Below are 25,710 nucleotides of genomic sequence, written 5' to 3' on the forward strand. Positions count from 1 at the left end.
CCTAAATCAATTACGGCAAATGATGGGATGGTTCTTTCCCCATCTTTGCTCTTTCTGAGATAATTCTCCGTCTCTAATGATCTCATTGTCTACTAGACGTTAAGCCCTAACAAACTCAACTTTTATTTCTTTTATTCCTTATCTTATTCTTGTGGTCCCTACAAGGTATTTTTGATTGAAGTAATACTCTCTTCCTCTTTTTCTAAATTAATCCCTAAGTGATATATATGACTGAAGTTAATACTGTCTTCCTTTGAAAAGATTTTCTAAATTAATCCAAACACATTTTCAAGGGAACAATGTCACCTTTCTTCCAGTTTCCATTATAAATTCCCTGAGAATTTTTGTTATAATTTATCATGGACTATAACAACCTGTTACAACTCTAGTGGCTGTATCTCAATTCCTTGTATGTCTGTTGTCATGTCCACTATAAACGGACTTTAAAAATTGGATGGTGCTATGGAATAGGTCACACTACAATTTTGCACATTTTTCTTACAATCCACCAGATAAAGTTAAGTACGCCATTCACATTTCCTGATGTCAATTTCAAGTGTTCTTTCCATTTCCATTTAGTGTTATCTTCAGTTACTTGGACAATGTGACTAGCTTTAGAAGTTTACCACTATTCTTATAATGATGTGCTACATGTGCTACCCTTTTCTTTGCTATGAGAATTACCTTGCATTTATACACATTTAATGAGAACCACTATTCAGTAGACCTAGAGGAAATAACATCTACATAACTCCGTATTTTATCATAAACATACAGGCACAACACTGTTCTTTAAAGAACAGCATTGTCAGTAATGGTGACTCAATCACATAAATTATTTATGTGAACAATCCTTCTCTTACACTTCCTTTGGGTGCATCTGATAATAATTGTTTTTCTGTCAAAGGTTTGCAGTATAGTATACCTTGTTCTACCATGCAAAATTATTTGAAGCAACTGTATAACTGTGAACTGCTTTTGTATGACAGTATGTTGGTCATCAGTTGACAATATGGTGCAGTGTTAGACATGTTTAAGAAATCGAAGAATATTATGTATTCTTAGATAATATAATACAGATGTTCACCTACATCTACTATTTGAAGAAGAGAAAAAAGTGAAAAAGCTAACTGTCTTCAATTTATTTTCCTGATTCTTTGAGAAAGCTTATTTTCCACCATGGATGTTATATAAAACTGGAATTATTTTTAAAAGCTAAATATTTTCAAATTGTTTTCAAAACAACCTTATTCCCTTCAAAGAACTCTCCATAACAACTAATACATTTGTCCCATTGGTGCTTCCACTATTCGAATCATTTTTTGTATGCTTCCACTGTTCTAATCATTTTTTGTAGTCGTCCTTAGAAATGGCTAACAGTTCCTCCCTCATTTTTATTGACTTCTTAAATGTTGTCAAATCAGTGTCCTCTAATGCCCCTTTTCATGTGTGAAAATAAGAAAAGTCACACAGAGCCAGGACAGGCGAATAAGGTCCATGGGGCAGTGGAACCATGCCATTTTTAGCCAAAAACTGTCTACCAGAAAGAAACAGAACATCAGAGGATATTCGAAAAGCATCAGAATTTCGTAAACCATACTAAAATGCATAATTTGACTTGAAGTGCACATTGGTTTTTTCAAGATTCACAATGAAGTAGGTCCCATCTGATATTAAGCTTTTCACTGTGGTTTTTGGGATGTAAATTTTCTTGGAGTACCAGTACTGTACTACTTCATATTTGGTTCTCTATTATGGCATAATGCCATGCATGGCAGAAAATGAAAATGTGCACTTGAAATTCAGCGAACAGTTGGAAACAGCCAATACTGTGGAACGAAACACTTCGTTTCGAATAAATTGATTGCCTCAGTGGAAAGTTTAATGAAGCCAAATTTCTTTAGCAAACTGACAAAAAAAAAACTTCATTGTTCTGCAAGGCGATTAATGCTTGACTGCTAATAATTTGGAAATAAAATAAAATCAGAAAACTGAAACTAATAATGCCCTCCATAATTATGTGAATGTATTATATAAGTCCCTTGATAGCTCCCGGCTGCAGAAACCGTGGGACATGGGAGCTGTAAACAAAGAGGAAATAGCGAAATCACTTAACGCAAACAGGAGTCAGCTGGAGACTAACCCCCTCCCCACAACAACTCAGAGAACTCTGCTATTGCGCGAATCTGGCAGCTAGGGCACACGAGAAAAATTTTTCTCATTAGCATCTGGCTGCTTGCTGCCGATACAACTAACAGCCACACTTCAAGTAGCGGGAAGCGGGACAAGATACTGCTCATAGTGAGTCAACTGCGCATGCGCATGTGTCCGCTGGCAACTGGTCAAACATGCCTAATGTAAACAGTTGTGACGTCATGCTCATAGAAAACAGTTTATTTTTACGAAGTATTACATAGTCTTCGCCCTAAGGCCTTCGACATATTTTTGCTGTTTGCAGACGCTTGTGTGTGCACAGTGTTTTGTTGTTGTAAATGGTGCATTTCCTTTGCCACTAAAGTTTTATTTTTTTCCCTCACGTTTATATTTTATTGCTGCAGTATCATTAACATTCTTTCCTAGAGAATCAATTCTTACCAGTCAAAATTACAAAAATTTAACTGAAAGCTAAAACAATGAAAAATTTCCGGAATTCCTAAAAATTCCCGGGTTTTTCCCGGTTTTCTCCCAGATGAAAAAATTCCCGGGTTTTTCCCGAATTTCCCTGGTCATATACCCCCTGCATGTGGAAGATCCTGGTGCCAGACCTGCTCAATCCACTCACCCAGCACATCCTATTCCGCCCACGTCACAGGTTTATCATACTTCATCAGGGGCTGGGCAACTGGTGAAAGCAGCCATGTCAAATACCAGCTCTGCTGCAATCACTGCACAGGTTTTTATATAATTGGTACGAATACCAACCAGCCGTGCGCCCAGATGAATGGCTACCGCCAAACTGTGGCCAAGAGCAAAATAGACCACCCCGAGGCACAACATACAGCTGAACATAATGTGCTTGATTTCAATGGCTGCTTCACTACCTGAGCCATCTGGATCCTTCAATCCACCACTAACTTTTCTGAACTGTGCAGGTGGGCACATTCTCCACTCTCATAATTATCCTGGCCGCAACCTATGGTAACATACTGTCCACACACCCTCCAGCCAACTGTTTCTACCTCTTTGTCCTATCACCTCCTCCCCATTCTCATCTTCCATCCTCTTTGTTTGCTGCTTCCTGCCAATGTACCCTCCCATCTTTCCCTACTCCTCTCCTTTCTCACTACCTTTTACCCACCTCCCTGCCCCACAACCTCCTGATGCTGCATCTGTTGGCAACCTAGTTCCTCCGTCAGACAGCACTCCTCTGTCCACTGCTATCCCTTCCCCTTCCCTGCCCCCTCCTGATTGCTGCTTCCATTCCACATGATAGTTGTAGTCTGGTCCAAGCTGGGGGGGGGGGGGGGGGGGGGGAAATCTGTCGTGTGCGTGCGGTGTGCTTGCTTGTGTGAATGAATGTTGTGTTTCTGTTTCTCTTTCTTTTTCTGACGAAGACTGTGGCCAAAAGCTTAAGGGCAATTGTCTTTTAACTGTGCCTGTCTGCAACTATGTATCATCCTTGTGATAAGTAGCAATCTATCTTTTCATTGTTGACATCCCAATCTGGAGTTTTCATTGTTTGAAAATCTATGTTGCCATATGCACAGACCTCTAGCAGGTCCTGTATTCTCCTACTCTTAAGCATTCTGCAATATTCTGTCAACATCAGCTGCCAATTTACAATAAAACAACACACTACATTTGTGACAATGAGTATGGGTGTAAGTATGGCCAGAAATGAGGCCAGATGGGGATCAGCGGAAATTACCTCTCGCCTCCTGAATGTTCAGTACTAAAACTCAGTGAAGAAAGAATTTTAGTGGTGTGATCAGATCGGTGCATAGGACAGAACGATAACTGGAAAACGTTTTGTATCAATATCGCTAAACTTGAAGTACTTCACATCTGTGTATCAAACATTTCTAAGCACAAGGCACAGCTTTCTGCTTTGTGATCGAGATTTTGCATTAATCAAGAGAAACGAGAAGAACCACCTAGTGTATGAGTCATTTCAATGGGTGAAAATAATAGCAACTGCTAGACCAAATAACTCATTTTTGGTATGTTTCATTCAACAAGACTATTTCATTTAATTAAACACTATTGAAAAGCAAATCCACAAAGATCTAAAATGGAAAACAATGGATTACGTTTGGATGAAGATATCCTCAGACTCCCCAACAGTATGTTGGTACCACAAGAGTCATAACTACTTGCAACCTTGGTAATCTGCAAACTTAGCAAAACTGTTCAGAGGTAAATACCGCATTACAGTTCTACCTGTGATAATTAGCTTGAGTAGCCTACTCAGACAGCATAGAGAGCCCCTGACTGTATCTACAGAAAAGAAAGCTAGTCTGATAGACATATGGAGATATGTTCCTGAACAACATCGACCCTTTTATGAGAATCTAAAGAAAAAGTGAAGTGGTGTGATGCTTAAGCATTGCAGAACATTCATTTGCAACAGTATTTCTAGTGTTCAGTGAATTCTGTTAAACAGAATGCAGATTGCAAGTATGGTTTCTCAATCATTATCTTTATACAGAATCAAACCAAGACATACTATTAAATACTTTCAATAGCGTGTAAGTGTCGTAACCAGCAAAAATGTGCTACTTTCTTTATAGAGTTACATTTTTTCACATATGTTACACAACCATATTTTGATTATTATGTCAAACACTGTCACAATTATTGTCCATTAATAGCTAGCAAACTCATTTATACTGATTACCAATTGCAGAATAATCATTCACAAACATTTTGCTTGTTTATTTGTTTTTCTTCTCTCCTACAAAATATCTGCATTTTGAGTGTTTAAATGTTTTTGCAGGCAGGTATTCAATTAGGCTCGTTGGATTTTCTACGACTTATCTGAAACACTCCAGTGGTAATATAATCTAAGATTAAAGTGTTACTGCCTTCCACTTCCATTACAAGTTCAGTTTTAAACATTCTGAAATCTTCTTTACTCTGCTTTAGAACTAGCTAAGCAATAAACTTAAATTTTATATTCTTTAACACTGCTCCGCTAGTGGGGAAGTACCCCTGAAATATCATTTGTCTGCTTCCTTCCCCAGTGTTGCTCAATACGAAACTGCTTATGTTAATTGGTAAGTGTGTATTTTATAAAAGTATGGATTACTTTACCGGTGTTACTTTTGTCCTGGAATAAACATCATTTCACTTGAATCAGAAGTATTTGCATTTTAAAGTTTCACAGTGTGTCAGAAAATTTTGTTACTTGTGATAGGTCTGTGAAATTTTTCATCTCCTCACCCTTAATTTGATTTTATGTGCTCTTTTCCAATTTACCTTAACCATTAATTGTGTCAATACAAATAGTACAGGTTGGACAATGTGTAATTAAGTATAAGTTAACAGCACTTGCGAATTTGTAGTAAGCACTAAGATCAGAATGGTGACTCATTAAGCACCTGTCTAAAGTGCGTGTATAACACTAAAAAGCCTACCTAATTCTTCCCATATTTTAAAAACCGAAGTAACATAAATACGTACATGATTGCCATTGAGGATTTTTGTGTCAAAAACTTTCTTGGCAGCTGGATCAAAACATTCAAGAGGAACACATTTCCATTTTACTCTTAATTGCTTAGGTACATACAAAATCCTAGACTGCAGGAACCTATGAGAAAAGGACAAAACATATTAAATAATTGAAACAAAAGATGCTTTCATACACAGGAAAAAATTCAGTGCTTCACTAAACAAGAGAACACAAGTATTTCAAATGAACATAAAACCAGATGATTAAATTCATAATAAAATAATGATGTGAATAATGTTTGTCACAGATTGTGCCAAAGAACTGCATTTCAGAAGTTATACGTACAATGATAAATGTAAATAATTCAGAATGAATTTTTCCCTCTGTAGTGCAACGCACACGGATATGAAACTTCTTAGCACATTAAAATCGTGTGCTGGTCTGAGACTAAACTTGGGACCTCTTCCTTTCACAGGCTAATGCTCTACCAACTGAGCTACCCAAGCATAAATCATGACCCGCTCCTCACAGCTTTACTTCTGCTAGTAACCTCATCTCCTTCCTTCCAAACTTCACAGAATTTCTTCTGCGAAATTTGTGCAACTAGCTCTCCTGGAAGAAAGGATATTGCAGAGACACAGCTCATCTGCTGCAAAGTGAAGAATTCATTGTGGAAACATCACCATGGCCGTCGCTAAGTTGTGCCTCTGCAATGTACTTTCGTCCGTGAGACCTAGTCCCTTTAAGTTTCACAGGAGAACTTCTGTGAAGTCTGGAATGTCAGAAGTAAAGTTATGAGGACAGGTCATGAGTCATGCTTTGGGTAGCTCATTTGGTATAGCACCTGCCCATGGAAGGCAAAGGTATAGAGATCAAGTCTTGATCTGGCACACAGTTTTGATCTGCCACGAAGTTTCAGTATAAATCACCATAGCATACAATTTACCTGAAATACTTGAGAAGTAATTTAAGTTACATGAATAAGCAAATGCAGCAGCAGTGAGCAACTTGAATGGCACACAAAAATAAATTTGTGACCATAAAGGGACAGGCAGGATGGGTAGGGTGGTGATACGAGTGGGGAGAGGCAGAAAGAAAAAAAAAAATATTGAGCGTGTACAAAATAATACAAAATAGCTCATTTTTGAAGACTGCTTTTTAATTTACTTGTTACATACTTTTCCCCTCTAATATAACACATTAGGAAGAATTCTGGGACACTGATATGGATGTAATCACTGTTATTATGTCAGACCTCACAGTCTCCCAACAAGGAAAAAAACTGCTTAGTTGGAGCAGTCTAGTAGGGTTATCTACAGTATTGCATCTTTTATGTTGCAAGCACATACTTTACATGAGAACTGCATATGCAATGCCTGTTACTAACGAAGATAAGACACTAGACATGACTTTTACCTCTCATAAAACGATCATTGTCCAAAAGAAGCTGTTGAACTTAATATTTGTCTACAGCACAGTGTTTAGCTAAAGAGTATGGTAGGAATAGCATAAATAATATGAAACTTCCTGGCAGATTAAGAAACTTCCTGGCAGATTAAAACTATGTGCCGGACCGAGACTCGAACTTGGGACCTTTGCCTTTCACGGGCAAATGCTCTACCAACTGAGCTACCCAAGCACGACTCACGCCCTGTCCTCACAGCTTTACTTCTGCCAGTAATAATATGTTCATGATATGGTAGCAATTGATAAAACCTCTCATCAGCTGGATTTCGGTTGTGAAAAGATCACAAAATCTATGTTACTGACCAATGAATACATGCACTGTGGTGCACCAAGTCTATTCCCAATTGTTGTCTGTAGCAATATACACTGTTGTCAAATTAATGTGGCCACCTGTCAAAAGCCCGAATAACTACCTTTTGCAGTGTGGAATTGAGTCAGTGAGGTTCTGGAAGGTACTGACAGGGATGTGGAGCTATGCCAACTCCACTGCAGTGGCCAGCTGTGGTAGGTTTTTTAGTGAAATCCATGGCACGATGAGCCAGATTGAGGTGGTCCCACAGATTCTCGATTGGACTGAAATCTGAACAGTTTGGTGGCCAGGGAGTAAGGTAAATTCATTATGGTGCTCTGTGAGCTGCGTGACACTTAGCATTGTCCTGCTGGCAGATACCATTCTGAAAAGGAGAAAAAAAAAATGCATGTAGGGATGGACACGGTCTCCAAGGGCAGATGCATATCTGTGACGATCCATTGTGCCTTCCAGTATGATGAGATACTCAGGGAATGCCACGAAAACTTTCCCCAGACCATAACATTCTCTCTTCCAGCTTGGAACCTTGCAATGATTGTTGCAGAGTGTTTGCTTTCAGACATTTCAAGCTGATGGAACATAAAACACGATTCATCAGAAAGTGTCATCTGTTCCACTCAGTGGATGTCCAGTTGCAGTACTAGTGTGCAAATTCCAGCTTTCGTTGCTGATGAACAGCAGTCAGCATGGGTGCATGAAGCAGGCACCTGCTGCAGAGGCCTTTACGCAACAACATTTGCTGAACTGTCACAGAGGAGACACTGTTGGTAGCCTCTTGGTTCATCTGGGCAGCTAGCTGCTCAACAATTGCATGTTTGTTCACCAGAATATATCCCCACAACTGTTGTTTACCCCTGTCATCTTCAGCCAGTGATGCACCACAGTTGCCTTGGCGCCAATTTTAGATAGCACATTTCCTCATGCACGGTGTACTTTAACCACGGTGGCACTCAAACAGTTTACGAACATACCTGTTTTGAAAATGCTTCCGCCCTTGGCCTGAAAGCCGATGATCGTGCCATTCTGGATGTCAGGTAAATTGCTGATTTCCACATTGTGACAAAGAGTGCACTGTTTTCTACATCCCCTGGATGCACTTTACACACCTTCCACTGCTAGTGCTGCCACCTACCATGTGTGAGTGGTTATTGCACACTGATGTGAAACACATGCAGTAGTCACATTGCTGTGACTGGACCGTGTATATCATCAGCCTGAATTTCACGTTTCCTTTAGTTTTGTGTGTATATTAACACATCCTGCAATAGATAACAATACAGAAGTAGACTTGCTGCACCATGTTGCATATGTCCATTCGTTTGCAGTCCATGCTCTGTGCCCTTCCCCACTGAATCCCAGTTTGTGAGAGGTACATATCAATGTTTTGACTGTTTTCCATAGAACTACTTCTCTATAGAATGTGTTCCATATTTTTGTGGCATTTGTGGCCACACGTTGTTCATCACTGTAGAATTTATCATTTGGAAATATGTGATGAATCTAGGAATATACTACAACCCCCTACATACCAATCTGATAGGGATCACAAAGATAAGATCAGGCTAATTACAGCACAAACAGAGGTGTTTAAGCAAACACTTTTCCTGCGCTCGATACATTAATGGAATGGGAAAAAGCCTTAATAATCGATACAATTGAATATATGATCTGCCATGCACTTCACAGTGGTTTGCAGACTATAGATGTAGATGTAAGAGGAGCTGAACTGTCTTAGTCAAACAAACAATAGTTGGAAATTTGGACTGGCACATTACTGTCTTTTGGAGTTCTGTTTCCATGTAACTTCATAAAAGAGACAGAATTCTTTTAATAGAACTTAGGCCATCACTTTTGTAGTCTATGGAAATATTCGAAGTGTGCAAAGTCGAAGTACAGTTGCAAAGTGAACTGACAATGCAACACGTTCATTTCATTCTTAAGAACTATAAATTATATCCTGAAGACATAATTTTATCTTTACTGCACCAAAATCTCAATCTCAAGAAAAAAGTGTCATACTTTGTCAAATCTCTTTGATGAAATAAAAGCCAACCAAAATTCCACCAAAGTATTAGTTCTGTGCACAGACATTTAAAAACATATGAAGTTTCCTGTCACTTTCTGGAACATTTGTTTTTGTACTAGGTGTTTTTTCCTAAAAGTCGTCTTGCCGTATTTTCTATGGTGTTTTGACAGATATTTGCAATTTCATTTTTGCAATGTGTATCGGGAATCAGTTCAAACAAACACTGGTCATAACCTCTTTATGTGATGCTGCTGGAAATCAGAATGGTCATCTTCACCCCAGGTACACTTCTCGTCAGTCAAAAACACAACTATCAAATGCCTAGACTTCAACTTCTCTTGTGTCACCTGGCAAAAACTGAATCAAGATATATGTGGGATACGAGAACAGCTACCACTCTCTGCAGTTGGAGATGGCAAGACTCTCCAAACTGTGACTGTGGCACAGCCAATGGCCACATAGTGTTCAAAGACTGTCCCTTCCATTCTTTTGCCAGATTCCTGGAAGAACTACACCAACCAGCTTCTAAAGCAAAAGAGTAGTTGTAAAATCATTAATTTTTTTCTTTCAGTTTATGTAACTAGTTATCATAAAATGCTAGGTAAATAAATAATTGGATATTTCAAAGCATTTACAGAGGCACCCATATTGACATGTGGAGCTTCTGATACAAAGGACAGTTACCATGAAGCTTAGGCTTTTTTATTGTAAAGTGTTTATATGACTCTTCTCTTCATATCCTTCTCTCCCTTTTTTTTTTAGACAAATCAATAGATACTCTTGAAGGTAAAGCATTGCTAGTACTAACTGGAGACATTATGTCAATACAACATTAATGTATGACAACAATGTGTACAAATACTTGGTACTAAACATTGCAAATAGTACTCTCAAAACAATAAAACATTGAACCATCCTTGGTAACCATGACATTCAAGTCACAGTTCCTGTACCTCTAACCAGAGGGCAGATATTTGCCTTTTTCTCATAAAGGATATGAGTCAGTGACTTGTGTATCAAAATAAATGTAATACTTTGTGATAAAAGGGGCAGACTCTGCATAGATTGAATTTCTGTATTTTCATACAATAGCGTCTATTTACTTATGTATGTCACATTAAACAATGTAACTCCATTTTGCTAATTTAGTGTCTTATCCCCTTTCAAAATAATCAATTTACCTACTCATAGAATTGAAACATTATTTAAAACAGCTGAAGATCACTAGTGTGTTTAATAAAGGATATGGATCCTTTCCAATTGTTATGTTCGTCTTCTCCCAAAATTATTATTGTTATCATTGTTATTATTTTCAAATCTTGTGACATTTTTAAGACTGCCATTTACAAGACACGCACAATACCTAAAATCTTAGAATAATGACTCAGGTCTTATTCAACTTAACTTTATTGTCTATTTCCTTCTTTTAGTTATTAAGAATCCATTAGTATGATTACTTTGCCGAAAACTGTGCTAATACAGAGAATCAGTAATTTCAGGTATTGTTCATATGTAAACACACACACAAATACTAACTTACTGATAAAATAGATGAAAAAGCTACATAAATAACGAAAGCATTCATACAATCAGTGACGAAAATATGTTACATCAGTGATGTAAATATGTTACCAACACTTGCATTCATTTAGTTTCAGTTTTAATTATTGTAAACTTATAAAAGAGATATGTTGGAAGTCATTTTAAATCGGTCTGTGAAAGGCTACTAAATGTATGAGATCTATGTCCACCAATGCATGGAAATATACTGCAGATGAGTTAGTACACATTACAAGTCATAAAATGTCTCGAGTTTCTAAAATTATTTTTCATATCCAGATCGTTCTATAATTTACCACCTGCTCTGAATGACTGATTGGACAGTGAATGTGTAATTATTATGGACAATATCCAACTCAAACTGCAACATTAGCACCGGTCTGTGAACTCTGTTATTTCCAAATGATAATTACTGTGCACATCATGTTCAAACCTATTTGAATATTGGATCTGAAAAACAGTGTTTTAAGTGTATAATTCTGTGACTTTGTTAAATATTTGTTTACTGCACATGATATTTTGTGAATACTTATGTTAGTGGTAGGTTACTGCATTTGAACAATCATATTATAGCATGTCAACCGAATGTAGTATGTGGCTATTCATTTATCCATGCATCATTTCAATAGCTAAGACTTGATATGGTCATAAACAGTAATTCATTCAACATCAAAGTGCAATTAGTGTTTGAATTGTAATCTTGGTGTAGACTAAAGCATTGACAATAGCCTAGTTTCGAAAACTACTTTTTCAGCCAGCACAGCAACCATGGGCACACCTGCACTAATAACGGATAAGCTGCATCTGCTGCACCAAAAAAGATCGATATTTTTTAAATAAATAAGAATGGTCACTGTGTCATTTTAATTTTCAAAGTATAGTGCTTGGTAAAAGACTAAACAATAAGTGGGGCCTACGTGCTTCATTGCTGGATCATATGAAACATTAATTCAGTTGAACAGGATCAAAACATAAAGGACAAAACAGCATATGATCCCAAGTATCATCTGCCAGATGGGCTATAGTATGATACATGACACTGATCACACTTACTTTGAATATTAGTGTTTCACATAGAAAATATTTTAAACTGGTCATTGTTGTAAAACTTTGTTTGAAATCATTAACTTAGTTGTGTCATAATGTGTTTGTTTATCATTGCATTCACTGCTCATTGTCTAGTTTCATTGTGTAAAAGAATTGTAAACTGTGAAATAATACATGTAGATGCAAAAGCACATGTTTCATTGTTTTTCTCTTTCTTTACTGTTCTATAATACATGCAACTTTAGATCTAAACCAGCCAGCTGTTCTTTACTATGTTGATAAATACCCTTGTTTCATCACAAGGAAAACTACTACTTACTTATCGAGCCATGTGTCGACAGCATCCATGTTGGGAAACATGAGTTCTTGATCCTTGATGAAAAAGTGACGGAAAGTGATCTCACCAGTGTGTAGACGCACAGCAGGAATGTAACCTAGACTAGGCATCATTGGATACAACACACAGGGCACTTTACGAGTTCGATGTATGACATTTGTGCGAGATGACTTCTGCAACGAAGAAAGAATGGTGCCTCCCACACTTTGCGCTGGTCCTGGATTAGGAGGCATGACAAGTCGGTGCAGCGATATCCGATGTTGCTCAGTTGCTGTGAATGGGCCAAACAACAATTTCTGCGGGGCTTCAAACGTGGCATAAACTCCAAATTTTGGACACGAAAGATCATTAACCAGGACGTATCCTTCACGTCGTTCTAGCAGAGGCTTACAAAGTGCCACTTTATCCCGCATGGACTTGTAAACCATGTCTAGCATTTCTTCATATTCGACACCACACCTTTTGGATGCCACATACACCATATCGTACTTCTTCACAAGAGGTACAGAAAACCAGTGAAATTTGTCAGCTCCTCGAGGCAAAGTGTACAAACCCTGAGTGACACAATATGTTTCTTCATTCACATTTACGTCTGCCAGTTCAAATCGCATTTCTGCATCAGTCGATTCTCCTGCCGCCAGCAATTCTAACATCTTTGCTTTGAAGCGAGCTGGCGATATCTTAGAACGAAGTTCAGCAAACGGCCCCCCATCGGGAATTCTGTCATTGGGCACAGAAACTCCAGAACCTGCCCATGCCTCAGGAGACAAATGCTCAGTCTCAGATGGCTGCAAATCTTCTTCAAGTTCTGGGTCTGCCTGAATCCCGGCTTGTTCTCCCTGTGTACCTTTAACACGGTTTGTTATCGTACCGGCAATTTGCCAGCATGAACCATCACACCTCAAGATTGCATATTTGGAATTCTCAATACGACCTGGGATAACAAGATTTTGCACAACAGATGGGAAACCTTGCAGCTTACGCATTTTTTTAAGATTGATAAACTGAGGTGATGGTTGTCTATTAGTTGGTGTGATGATAAGTTTCATTCCAGTATCAAGGACACGCAACCACACAAAAACGTTGTTCATTTCGAAAAGTTGCTTGAGGAAGTTCCAGTTTACCACTTGTATATGACCTTTAGGGAATGTATTCAAGTCTGGAAAACTATTACCCTCACTGATAATTGATGCCCTAGAGTCATTGCTGCTGCCTTGGAGAAGACTTATTAGCTTCGAACCTAGCTGCTGTTTCTTCCTAGACTCACTTTTAGAAGGAGACTGTTGTGATGGAGATTGTCGTGGTGGAGACAATTGCGATGGAGATTGTTGCAATGGAGACTGCTGTGCTGGAGACAGTGGAGTTGGAGACTGTTGAGTTAGAGACTGTTGTGTGTCCACTGCATTTGGGAACTGTTCTTTGATCACACTTCCTTGCTGTTGATAAGTAGTAGCACACTCTGCATCCTCACTGGGCTTCTGTCCACAGAATTCTTCTAAGGTGAGGGTAGTGACAGCTGCAATCTGAATTCCAGCTTCTGAACCCTTCTCAGATTTCGCAGTGACCTTTCCTACATTGTTCTGGCACTGATTTGGTTCCCGTCGATTTAGACGTATCACACTGCTGCGAACACGTCTAGAAAGGTAGGTGTGAGAAATGCCTGCTGTCCTTGCTGAATCACGCTGTAGATTATGCACGTGAACTGTGTTGAGAGGAGTTGTGCGCTTCACAGCCACATTGCGTGATTTTGTCTGCTGCTCTGATGCTTGCATGGCCAACTGTCGACGCTGCTCTGCAGACAAAGGAGGGGAACATAGTCTTTTAATAGCAGTGTTTAATTTAATAAGCTCACACAATGGACTGGGAGGGATTCTCCTCTTGATACAATCACAACCATATTCATCATGCTCCATACAGTATGGTCTTTTCTTTATACCTTTCACCTTGTTTATGGACACAAAAGACTGTTCTATTCCATACCTGTAAAATAAATTAGACATTACTGTAAGATAGACAAATACAAAACTTAATTTCAATAACAATAGGCATTCAGAAAAATAATCACTAAGCATACTAGGAATGTTAGATCCTAAAACTGTATCTGTTTATCGTAAATCATGATGAAACTGTTTAATTAAGGTAGGTCTCCCCTATGATATTAAAGACTACATACAATACATGTGCAAAATCCTGAAGAACTATACTATAGTTTAAAAAATGACACAGTGAATGTTGCAGCCACATTAAAAAATGACAGTGTATTATAGTTTATGTATTGTGTGAAAACGGAACACGACTGTAAGAAAAACAACACACACACAAACACACACCACGCATAAAATAAAAAATATGCACGGAGTGTGTGTGATCAGAGGCCAAGATGTGCACGTACGCACTGTTTACAATCAAGCCTGCTTAATATGCTACTGTTGTTTCACACACCACCAGTCAGCCAGTATCTACTCAAGTTCGGTGCAGTGTGTATGCATTTCAGGTCGTGTTACATATGTATTATTGTTCCTGCCATTTTTTGCCAATATGAGTCATGCCTCTTTAAAACAGAAGAGGATATTTGTTTCTTTGGTGATAGAGGTTTCAGCACTAGTAAGATTGGACAGTGATGAGACTATAAAAGAGGCAGAGGCAGAGTTGAGCTTAAATGAAGTAACAGTAGGTGACTAGCAGCGAAGCAGAACCAAACTAGAACAGTGTATTCAACCACAGTGTCTTGTTTTTCTCCTAAATGACATCAAAATTCACAGATCATAAAACCATCAAAACATCAGATTATGAAAAGACTAATTAAGGTCTTTTGTTGTGATTTACTCAACAGCAAGCTAAAGGAAGTCCAATAAGTGATCCGATGATTCAGAAGAAGATGCTTTTATTTCGAACAGAATTAGAAGCAGGAGAAGAAAGTTCTTCCACTAGCTCTAGCTGGCTGGATGGAAGAGAAGGTATGGGGTACACCAGCTTGAATTCTGTGATGAAAAGTTATCCGCTGACAGTGGAGCTGTCAAAGTGATACATGAAAAAACAAAAAACTATGGTAAATGAAGAAAATCTGCCACTGGATCAAGTTTATAATTGTAATGAGACAGGGCTCAATTATAGAATGCTTCCAACAAAAATTCTAGCAGCTAGAAATGGAGCTTATGCTATGGTTTATAAGAAATCAAAAGATGGATAACAATTCTAGCTTGCAGCAATGACTCTTGAGATCATAAATTGCTGAAATTGCCACTTTTGATCAATTGCTAAGTCTGCCAAACCAAGAGCATTCACAAACATACAGTTGTCAGCCTTACCAGTTTTATATAAAAATAAAAAAAGTACCTGGATGGGTATCTCAATTTTTTAGAGATGGCTTTTTGACACATTTGTACCACCCTCCCCCCTCCCCTCCCAACAAAAGGGACTTTAATGAGCAAAAAATTACCACTCAAGGAGTCCTTACTCTATACAATGCAGGAATTCCCTCAAAAGCTATAGACATTTACCCTTTTTTACCTCCAAATACTACTAACCTTGTCCAAGCAACGAACCAAGGAACACTGGCACGTTTGAGGGAGGGGGGAGGGGGGGGGGGATGTGTTGCTACCACTTCTGCACTCAACGGTAAATGTGCCCCCAACAATAGAAGTTGCCCTGCAAAAATTAAAATGAAGGATGTTGTAAACAGGGTTGCAGAATCTTGGCACTACTTAAAATCAGAAATACTAAAAAAGTGTTTGGAAATTCTCTCAGAAGAACATAATAAAAATGAAAAAAAAAGAAAGAAAAGAAAGCAATAATGACACTCTCCCAGAAGAAAACAAAAATGAACTGTTGTTACATATTGTTTGTCATCTTTCTGGGTCTGAAAATGGAGACAATGAAGTGCAGACGTGGTAGAACCAAGACGATCAGTATGTAGTGATGGAACGACACCATTAAAATTAGCACTGCACTAAATGGAGCAACAGATCGTGGCAACACCAGCTGACATTATGCTTCTTTGAAGACAATGGGACTACGCTACTAAGAACAAATTTTCTTTACAAAAACAGACTACTGATTCTTTTTTCTGACATTAAAATATGCACAGTACCATTAGTTGTACAGTACTTCAAGTAATATGTATGTGCTGAAAATACAATGTTTGAGTTTTTACTAGAATATTATCTCTATAACAAACTCTAAGTAATGTGTTAACTGATGAAACAACTGTGTTACTGTAATAATACTGTGAACATGAAGTTCTGAACCTATTTTTACATAAAGTTTCTAAAATTGTCCCGTATTGTATAACTAGAGTTTTCCCAAATTCAAGCTCTTCTTGGTCCCAATTACCTTCAATTACCAAGGTTTCACTGTAAATCCCAATGTCAGCTGATGGAACAGGAAGCAGCTGCAGTAACAGTGCGATACACAAACCTATTCTCATTTCCCAGACATTCACTCCTAATCCCGCATTCTATGACCATGGACTGCTTAGGATTTGTACCACATACTACTGTTGAAATTGAATTTAACAGCAACAAGGTGCAATTTCATTCCATTCAATATTTCCTTGATGTTTTCCTAGACAGATTTTAGTTTGCTGTTGTAGTGCTCATAGGCAGAAAGAAAATTGACTGCAATAATTTTTAACTTCCTAACAATGATTCCAAATTTACCTAGGACTGAAAAGATAAATACACCAAAAATTTTTAAAATATTTCATCCTAACAAGGTATACAATCTGCATTGCTCAGGCTATATCAAATTCTGGCTAAGTTAATTCAGAAGAAAAATTATGACATACATTTTTTCATAATTCTACAAACAGAAATAGAAATTTCTCTCTTCCATATTTTTTGGGACTGATGATTTAGCAGTTTGGTCTCCCCCCCCCCCCCCCCCTTCTAAACCAACCCACCTTCCATATTTTACCTCTTTCCTGTTTCACAAAAATTCACCATACTTGTCCAAATCTCAAACTGTTAATCTAAAACCCTTGGCATGTTATTCAGCATAAAATCAGGAGACAGCAATACCCTATGGGTAATTAGAACATATTTACTTTACAGCATGGTTATGGAAAATCAACAAAGGAAACACCACACAAAAATGAAACGGGCAACCATCCAACAAAAGGTGAACAATGAGTACCATTTAGACACACTAACAGCCCAGAAAATAGAACTAGTCTTGGGAGATTTTGCTTTTCTCCAACCTGAGCATAAATATTGTATAAGAACCGCTCCCCCCCCCCCCCCCCCCAATACAAGCTTATACAGGTTGTTGTGTCTTTGTAAGCTACAGCTGATGGTAGAGCAAAAGCATGTAGGTTAGTGAGATTTTAAGTGTGCCTGCACCACCAATCATTTATCTGTAGGTGATTTGTTGTCTGCTCTCACGGTTTGTCTGATTTTATTTGTTTTCTACATTGTCCTATCTCCCACACGATAAGTCATTTCATTGTATAGGTTGCCAAAAAAGGAATGATGAAGTGCTCTTTCTTAAATTGATAACTGGAATTATGATAATGTAAAATATTTTTCCATATATAGGTATCATACATGCAATTGTATAAAATAAATTATTATCAGTTGTTACTGAGCATGTGTTATTTAAGTATAATACTTCATGGTAATAATTAAAAATATGACTTACCTTTCTTTTAATGCATTGTGAAGCTTCTCAATCACACCAGACTCCGAATCTGCAGCTGCATCAGGAGCAATTGTTTCAGAATTCGCTGACTTCTTAATCACTGACACTTCTGCAGCTTTGCCTTGTACTGCAGGTTCCAATGTGGTGTTTGCGGTGGAGGATGGAACAGCAGTGGAGTCACAAGCTATTACTTTGATCTCAACATCATTTTGAGGTTCCTGGACAGCTGGCTGTGCAGTTGACTCTCCCTCACTCACAACTTTAGTTATTTCTAAATCTTTGATGCAGATGTTGTTCAATATCTGTGACCTAATGGGTACAGTACCATTTTTCGTTTTGGTACCAGGCTCTGAATTGTTGGCGATCACTGATTTCTTGGGTGTCCATAGCTGGGGAGGAGGAGGACGACCTGGGGTAGCCACTTTTTCTAATTCTAAAATAGGTGCATTTGAATTCACAAGCTTTGGGTTGCATGGAGCTAATATCCCTCCTTCCTCAACAATGCGAGCCTCAATATCGGTTGGCAACTGAATAATCACTGGCGAATTTGGCAATGGTGCTTTGGCAGAAGTATTAACTTTTTCTGACGGAATTCTATGCGAACGAAGTTTGCCACTCACTGTTCTTTCAATTTTTATCTTATCTATGGGATATTTCTCTTGAGAGGGCTTTTCTTCTCTCGAGCCAACTACTTTAATTTCTGAAGAATCAGATTTGTAACGTGATTTAGTTCTCTCATCTTCATTTTTTGCAAGTGCTTTAATCTGAGGAACGGTAAGATGAGAAATCAATACAGAGTCCCTATATCTCCCTGGAAGTTTCCTGTCCCTCTTCTTTCTGATATTACCATCTCCACCAACAACAATAACACCTTCATCCCCCTTTATTACTGTCTGGTGAAATTCTCTCTCTTTCTTTGCCAGGTTTCGCCCTACTTCATTCTGCAGCCTAAGTAACATGTCGGGTGACAAAAGTCTATTGTTTGTGACTTCCTCTTTGTTGAAAGATGTTGCCGAAATGCACTTACAATCAAACATACACGATACTTCTCCACAGTGGCCTCTGGGTAGAGATTTGCAGGTTTTAAGACTTTTGCAAACACAACCAAGTCTGCAAAAATCTTCTTCACATATAGTTTCCTGACCAGCATTCATCTCAATAACATTAACACCTAGTCGCTCCATCTCACGGACCAAATGCACAGTCTTCTTTTTCTTGCTTGCCAGGTTACTTTCAATTTTCTTTTCACAGTTTCGCACAAGTCGAACAGTACGATGAAAACCAGTACAGGTATCACTGTAAGAGGTGTCTGGGTCATTATGCACTCGATCTCCCTTTTCTTTATTAGCCACATAAGTCAATATATTTCTGACAACTTCACAAACCTCCTGACTTACACTGCTATCACTCTTTACATTGCTGATCTGCAGTGCACTGCCAATGAAGTTCAGCTGTGTCTCTTTACATAATGGCTTGTTTGCTGTTTTTTCTTCTTTTTCTTTTTTCTGAAATTCCTCTATAATTATGCAGTCAGGATCTGGAGATGTGGAGCGATTATTATTCATTGGGAAACGTGTTTTTTCTTTCAAAAGTGTTAGTTTCCTTGGTGATGTTTCAACGGCAGCTTTAGAAATCTTGGTTGCAATTCTGTGTGGTACTAGCTGTTTTAGTTTCTGTTCGGGTTCAGAACAACTAGCCTTCATTTGGTGTCCTAGGCTATGATCTGTCTCCTTCAGTGTCTCTTCAAATATAAACTGAGTTTTTCTTGCTGGTAAAATAATACGCTGTTTTGGTAAATTAACACCATCCCATTTGGCAGGGAGTAGTACAGAAACTGCAAAATTAGCCCAGTTTGCATCCATTTGGTACGTGTCTGATCGAATTTTATTTAACTGTTGTATAACAGGTTCTGGTAATTTTTTACCAATTCCAGCAATGAATGAAAATGAAATATCACAAGTTTCACCAACATTATTAAGTAATCCAGTGACAGTATTTTTGTTGCAGTTACTTGGTGGTTTTGAAATACATACTTTTTCTGTTTTAACTACATTTTTCAAATTACTACTAGGTTTACTACTGACACCTGTCTCTTTCAGAGAGGATAAGCTATCAGTATGTGAATCCCTTTCAGACTCACTCGTTGTCATTCGGTTGTCCTTCTTATTTCGTCTACTGCTTCTGAGATAAGGTACCTTTTTAGTCTTCCTGTGTGGCTGTCGCCTACGAGATTCACCTTCAGAATCACTGTCCACGGAATCTTCATTATAATTTGGAACTTCAGTTGGCCTCAAGCGTCTCAGTCTTCTACGTGGTGGTTCAGCTTCCATTTCATCCAGATCACTTATATCAGCATCATCTATTCCTCTTTCTGTCCTATCTGCCGACCTGTAGAAACTGTGTCCATCAAAAGTACTTCGAGAATCTGAATCGCCAGCATCTAATTTTACTTTACTCTCACTTATCAACTTTTTATCTGCTTTTCTTAATTTCTCTCCGGTAAATTTCCTTTTGTCAGGAAGTGACACATTCTTCAAGTGCTTGGACTCCAACTGTTCTGGTACATTATGTCTCTGTTCCACAGCATTTTCTTTGCTTTTGCAAGAGATGGCTTCTTCTGCTGCAAGACTTGGCACTTCAAAACTGATTTTTAATTCAGACTGGGTGGTAAGAAAGTTGTCCAAGACATCACTGATAAATGCAGATTTCTCACAATCCTGCGAAATTTCCATGGATGCACCATCAAATGGTCTGAAAACATCATTCTCAGCTGCAGAGTATTGACTGTTAGTTTTTTCTGCAAGATAACAATTGCTTTGTCTTCCACTCTGTAATTCCAGAGATAACTCACTCACTGTATCATTTCCATGCATATTAATTTCTGTAACACTTCTGTTAACAGGAGATTCCTCGAAGTCTAGAGATGTTCCAGAAATACTAAATGTAGGAGTACACATTCTCTTCTGCATGTGTTCATCACATTCAGGTTCATCTAGATTCTTTGGCTGGTCCTTCTGTGACTCTTTCACATCTCCTGTTACAGATTTTACACTACTGCTCCCGTATTTATCCTCCCAGTCAAATGCACTACTGCAACTGCTACTTCGACTAGCATGTGGAGGGTTGTTATTGACAAGAAACTGTTTTGTTCTCCATCCCTTAATCTTGGTAATATCTTTCGTTTTTGTTGGCACAATGGCCTGACTAGCTCCTTGTGATTCATTGTCAGTGTAGCCCTCATACATTACATCCAGGCCTGTGTCGCTCTGAAAGTGGTTTTCATCATTTAAAGTTATGCCTTTAAAATCTAGTTCTATTTTCGTGAATTCCACCATGTCATGCTCAGTTTCAAATGACAGGAACTCATATCCATCTATTGTATCACGTTCTTCTTTCCCTGTACTAACACACTTTGGAGTTTTAAAAAAATTTTCATCATCATACTCTTCCTCACTCCAAAGGCATTCTAAATCTGAAGAGTGTAGATCAGGGACTTCACTGCTGAAATCTGAATGGAGAGCTTCTTCTAGCACAGGGGGTTCTCCATTACTATGGGCATCATTACTTAATGTGTCCTCAGCTATGGTCTGTTTCGATTCATTGTTGAAACAATGTGCTGTTCCATGTTGCTCCTTTTCTGTGGTATCACATGAAGCCTTCATGGCATCATCTTGTGGTTCCTGCAGTTCTGGTTCATTAGGAGCACAAAGTTCTTTTGAGTTCAGTTGTGGCATTTCCATTGCATCCTCTGTATCATGAGACACTGGTGAACATTCTTCAGCAACTGAAGAAAGCTTGTCTTCTGCGGGCAGACTGTCACCAGAAATTGCCTCTTTCAGAGACTCATGCCGCTGTTGTACATTTTCATCCAAGTCCTCATTGTTAGTTTGTCTGCTCCCAGCTAATGCGCTATAATTATCTGGTGCTGAACTGCATCGAAGTATATACTTATTTGGCAGGTACTTTCTCTTTAGTTTTTGTGAAAATTTTAGATTCTTGAATGCAACATTTTGTACACGTCGTCTCTTTATTGGAATAGGCACGTCACACTGTTGCTTCCTTCGTTTTGTTCGTGTTACTATTACCTCTGGCAGCAGTTCAGGTGGGCTGACATCATCTGTTATTTTGGCTTCATGCCTATCTTTCAAGTAATGTACAAGTTCTGGTGGACTGCTACACATTGTTGTGTCACATTTCACAGTAATTACTATTGTTCAACCAATTCACATATAATTAAGTATTCTATCTACAAGTCTACCTTCAATGGGACCTTTCTTCCATGGCATCTAATTACATAACACCATTTCGTACCGCTGAGCTGAAATCATAAGAGAAAAATTTACAATATTTCAATTATTACAGTTAGGAGTGTCATTTGATCTATTTAATATTACAAATGTAATGAAAGTAAGTGATATTAAGCAGCAGTCAGAGGATGTATTTGGTATTTAAACAAGAGATTTGAATGGTTGGCTAATTAAAATGAATACACAAGAATACTGGCAAGCATTTAGAACCGGCTAATTGCACACTACAAACCATGCTATATAGTCACAAATTAATCTAATCTGCATTTGATTCATAGTCAAGGAATTGTTTTCTGTGCACACAATTCAGAAACCATTTTCAAATTACAGATACGACTAGTAACTAAATGCAACAACTGAATTCACTGTAGAAATTATGTTCAGTGCTAAGGGATGTCAAACAGCATCAATGAGTACAGCTACCAAACTGTGCTACACATTAGGAAAAATAATGATAATTACACAACGGAAAGTTACATTCACATCAGCAAGAAAATTGATCTGATAATTCAAAGCATCAAATCCTGTCACAAAAATAAAATCACCCAATAACCTTCTACAAAGAATTAAGACATCAATAAAGTCCTCTATGTGTATACAATATAAACTATTATAATAATCAAAACAGAAGTTAAAAAAAGAAACAATGTTATCAAAAGGAGAGATTGCTACTCAACATATGGGGGAGGTACTGAGTTGCACACAGACACATCAAAAAGACTGAACTACCCATTTAAACTTTCAGATAGCAGTCTTTTCACTGTGCCGGTCTGCGACCCAGTCTCTCCTATATACAGCGAGCAGCAATCTATCCTTTCTTAATACTGTTGTTATTCCATCTTGGACTTTCCATTCTTTAAAGTAAGAAAACTACTTTCAGTGAAGTTTTTCATATAGTGTCATGGCACCATAACTTTAAAAGTTGTCTGTACACATGAGTCAATCATGAATCTCTGTTTTAAATTATGTGAAAATTAATAAATGGCAAGCTGTACAACTGTTTCTTTTATAGAAGTATCCGATAGTACTATTGCCATCAATGACTACTTCTGTTGTTACTCAAAAATTGGCAACAATAAAAAAATTTAATTGTTACATGGAAAATTCAGGACAATATTCAACATTATTTACAAGCAAGCTTTTCTTATTGTTGTACTGAATAACATATTTTATATTAGGATCCATTCCTAGCAAAGGGACACCAAAAAATGGCAATGACTCACAGTGCCACAAACAGCAATAAGCAACATGAAAGACAGCTGCAGTAAAAGTCGCCCATCTCAAAAAGCTGTATATTTTAGAGCCTTCCTTTTTATCCTTTCTTTTCGATGAGAAAAATTTATGTGGTGAGTACTTCAATCTTCGGTGCAGTCTTACTGGACCATCTGGTCTGGGAGACATAACACTGTCAAATACAATGTTTGTAAAAGAAATCTGCAAGGGTTTGAACACTTCATGTGCATACCAGACACATATTAGTCACCCCTTAAAGCAGCACACTGGTCGCTACTGAGCATTGTAGATGGTTTAGAATTGGTACCGGCAGTCACATGATCCTCAACCATTGACAAGTCACAGCAGTGAAATGGTGCATAAGTGTCAGTCAGGTGTATACAGGTCAGTGCAGATATGATGGGCCAATGTGGAAGCTTGACAGAATGGCAGAAAGGAACTATCAAGTTTGTGCATGCTCACGATCACACCACGAATGACGTCATCAACTTGTTGGTATATCAATAAGATGTGTCCAGCACGTCTACAAGGAACGGTGTAGTACTTGCAGCATGCAGAGTAACAACAGCGGTTGTTAAACAGGTCCTATTTCATAGGGACGGGACACTAGTGTTACACCATCTCAATGACGATTAGTTTCAAACTTGACAACAACAGCTGCTGTCAGTGAATGCAGATACATCTCAACCAATTTCTGAGTGAACATTGTGAAGGGGCTGCAAGCAGTGGACATTTGGAGTTGGGTACCTCACAAAAGCAATTTCTTCACAGCAGCACATAAGGCTGTTTGACTTCAATTGGCCAAACAAACAGAGACTGGACAGTACCTGTCTGGACACCTGTAGTGAGAGGTCTGTTGAGTTGCAATTTTTGCCTTTTTACAAAAGATACGAGGTATGGACTGCACTGCTGGCATTTAACCCATAGTGTGTAGTTCAGACCAGAGTTGGTTCTGTGGTGTTTTTGTACCATAGCTCTGACCCACTAATTCAGGTTACCATGAACATGTATCAGGGTACTTGTTTGTTACAACATTCTGAGTGGTCAATAGCTGCCATTCTTTCAAATCTTCATAAAAAATGTGCTGTGAACACCCCCAAGACGAAAAAAGCTTGTTCACAGGTCTGCACACACGTTTCTAGAGTGACAATATTTATGCACCATATCCTACCTCAACTGGTGCACAAAAAATGTGTGGAACTACAGTGGGGTGAAATGTAGCTATCAACATCCCCCCCCCCCCAATCTGGTAGCTCTACAGAAAGCAATCATCAACGAACAGCTTCAGCTGCATAGGACATACCTGAATACACTTTTGGAGTGTCTTCTTTGCTGAACTGAGACCATTACTAAGGCTAGAGATGGTGTTATACAGTACTGGCATGACGTCTCCTCATAGTGACTAATTTGTCTAGTGTGCTGCTTTATTGTTTGATTATCAAACAAAATTTATGTAATTTGCTGCTTTGGGTGTCATGTTTTTTATTTGTTACTGTTGTGTACACAACTTTCCCCCTAGAGCGCACCCCGCTAAGCACAACAGCGCAGGCGCAGCGCTCTTCCGTCTCCGCACTATGAGATGGCGCTGCCTTAGAGACGGACCAAATTCTGCTTCCGCTGATCCGCGTATTAATATGTAACGCAGCCAAGGAGATTGCTGCTAATGTAGAACCTTTTCTCCTCGCGGATCGCATCTGCGCAGTGATACATGAACGCACGAGGTATTATAACAAGTGTACAGACCTCTGATTAGTCAGTCTGAATTAGTCTGTACGAGTCTGCATTTATCTGCACCTGCCAGTACCAGTCTACATTAGTCTGTACCAGTCTATAGTCAAGTTTCAGTCTGCGCCTAATAAGATTACCATATTCCTGTACATAGCCATGAAGATAAATCAATAGACACTTTGTCAAGTATCAGAGGTATGTGAGAATAAGATTAACGTACCAAGACCAAAGGAACTTCAGATTGTCAATTGTAAACAGCATGCAGAATCAAGTTACGTAATGTCTATGCTTTTTATTATTTTAATAAATGTGTGTGAAAATTAATCAAGTTCTGTTTAAAGTTGGTCACCGTCAATCTGCTACTCTAAGCGTGCAAGTGGCATTTCTATCGTCTGACCTAACAGCAGAAGATAAACACGCCACGATAAGACCACGAGACATATTGCT

At 38.4% G+C, this 25,710-nt stretch overlaps 1 protein-coding gene across 2 annotated transcripts in view; it reads right to left on the reverse strand.

Annotated features, from left to right (window-relative positions):
- The window catches only part of LOC126199072 (uncharacterized), a 39,403-nt gene extending 20,116 nt beyond the window's left edge, over window positions 1-19,287 (reverse strand). Inside the window, exons 1-3 of one of the 2 annotated variants that reach the window (XM_049935789.1) lie at window positions 17,996-19,274; window positions 12,341-14,338; window positions 5,623-5,749 (exon numbers count right to left, since the gene is read on the reverse strand). In XM_049935789.1, coding sequence (XP_049791746.1) covers window positions 5,623-5,749; window positions 12,341-14,338; window positions 17,996-19,179 — 3,309 coding nt within the window. In that variant the 5' untranslated portion in view covers window positions 19,180-19,274. Of the gene's footprint in view, window positions 1-5,622; window positions 5,750-12,340; window positions 14,339-17,995 lie in introns of both variants that reach the window. The other variant, XM_049935790.1, reaches the window with a different exon arrangement.
- Window positions 19,288-25,710: the final 6,423 nt, after the last annotated feature.

The sequence above is a fragment of the Schistocerca nitens genome, chromosome 8, assembly GCF_023898315.1.
Source record: "Schistocerca nitens isolate TAMUIC-IGC-003100 chromosome 8, iqSchNite1.1, whole genome shotgun sequence".
Lineage (NCBI taxonomy): Eukaryota > Metazoa > Arthropoda > Insecta > Orthoptera > Acrididae > Schistocerca > Schistocerca nitens.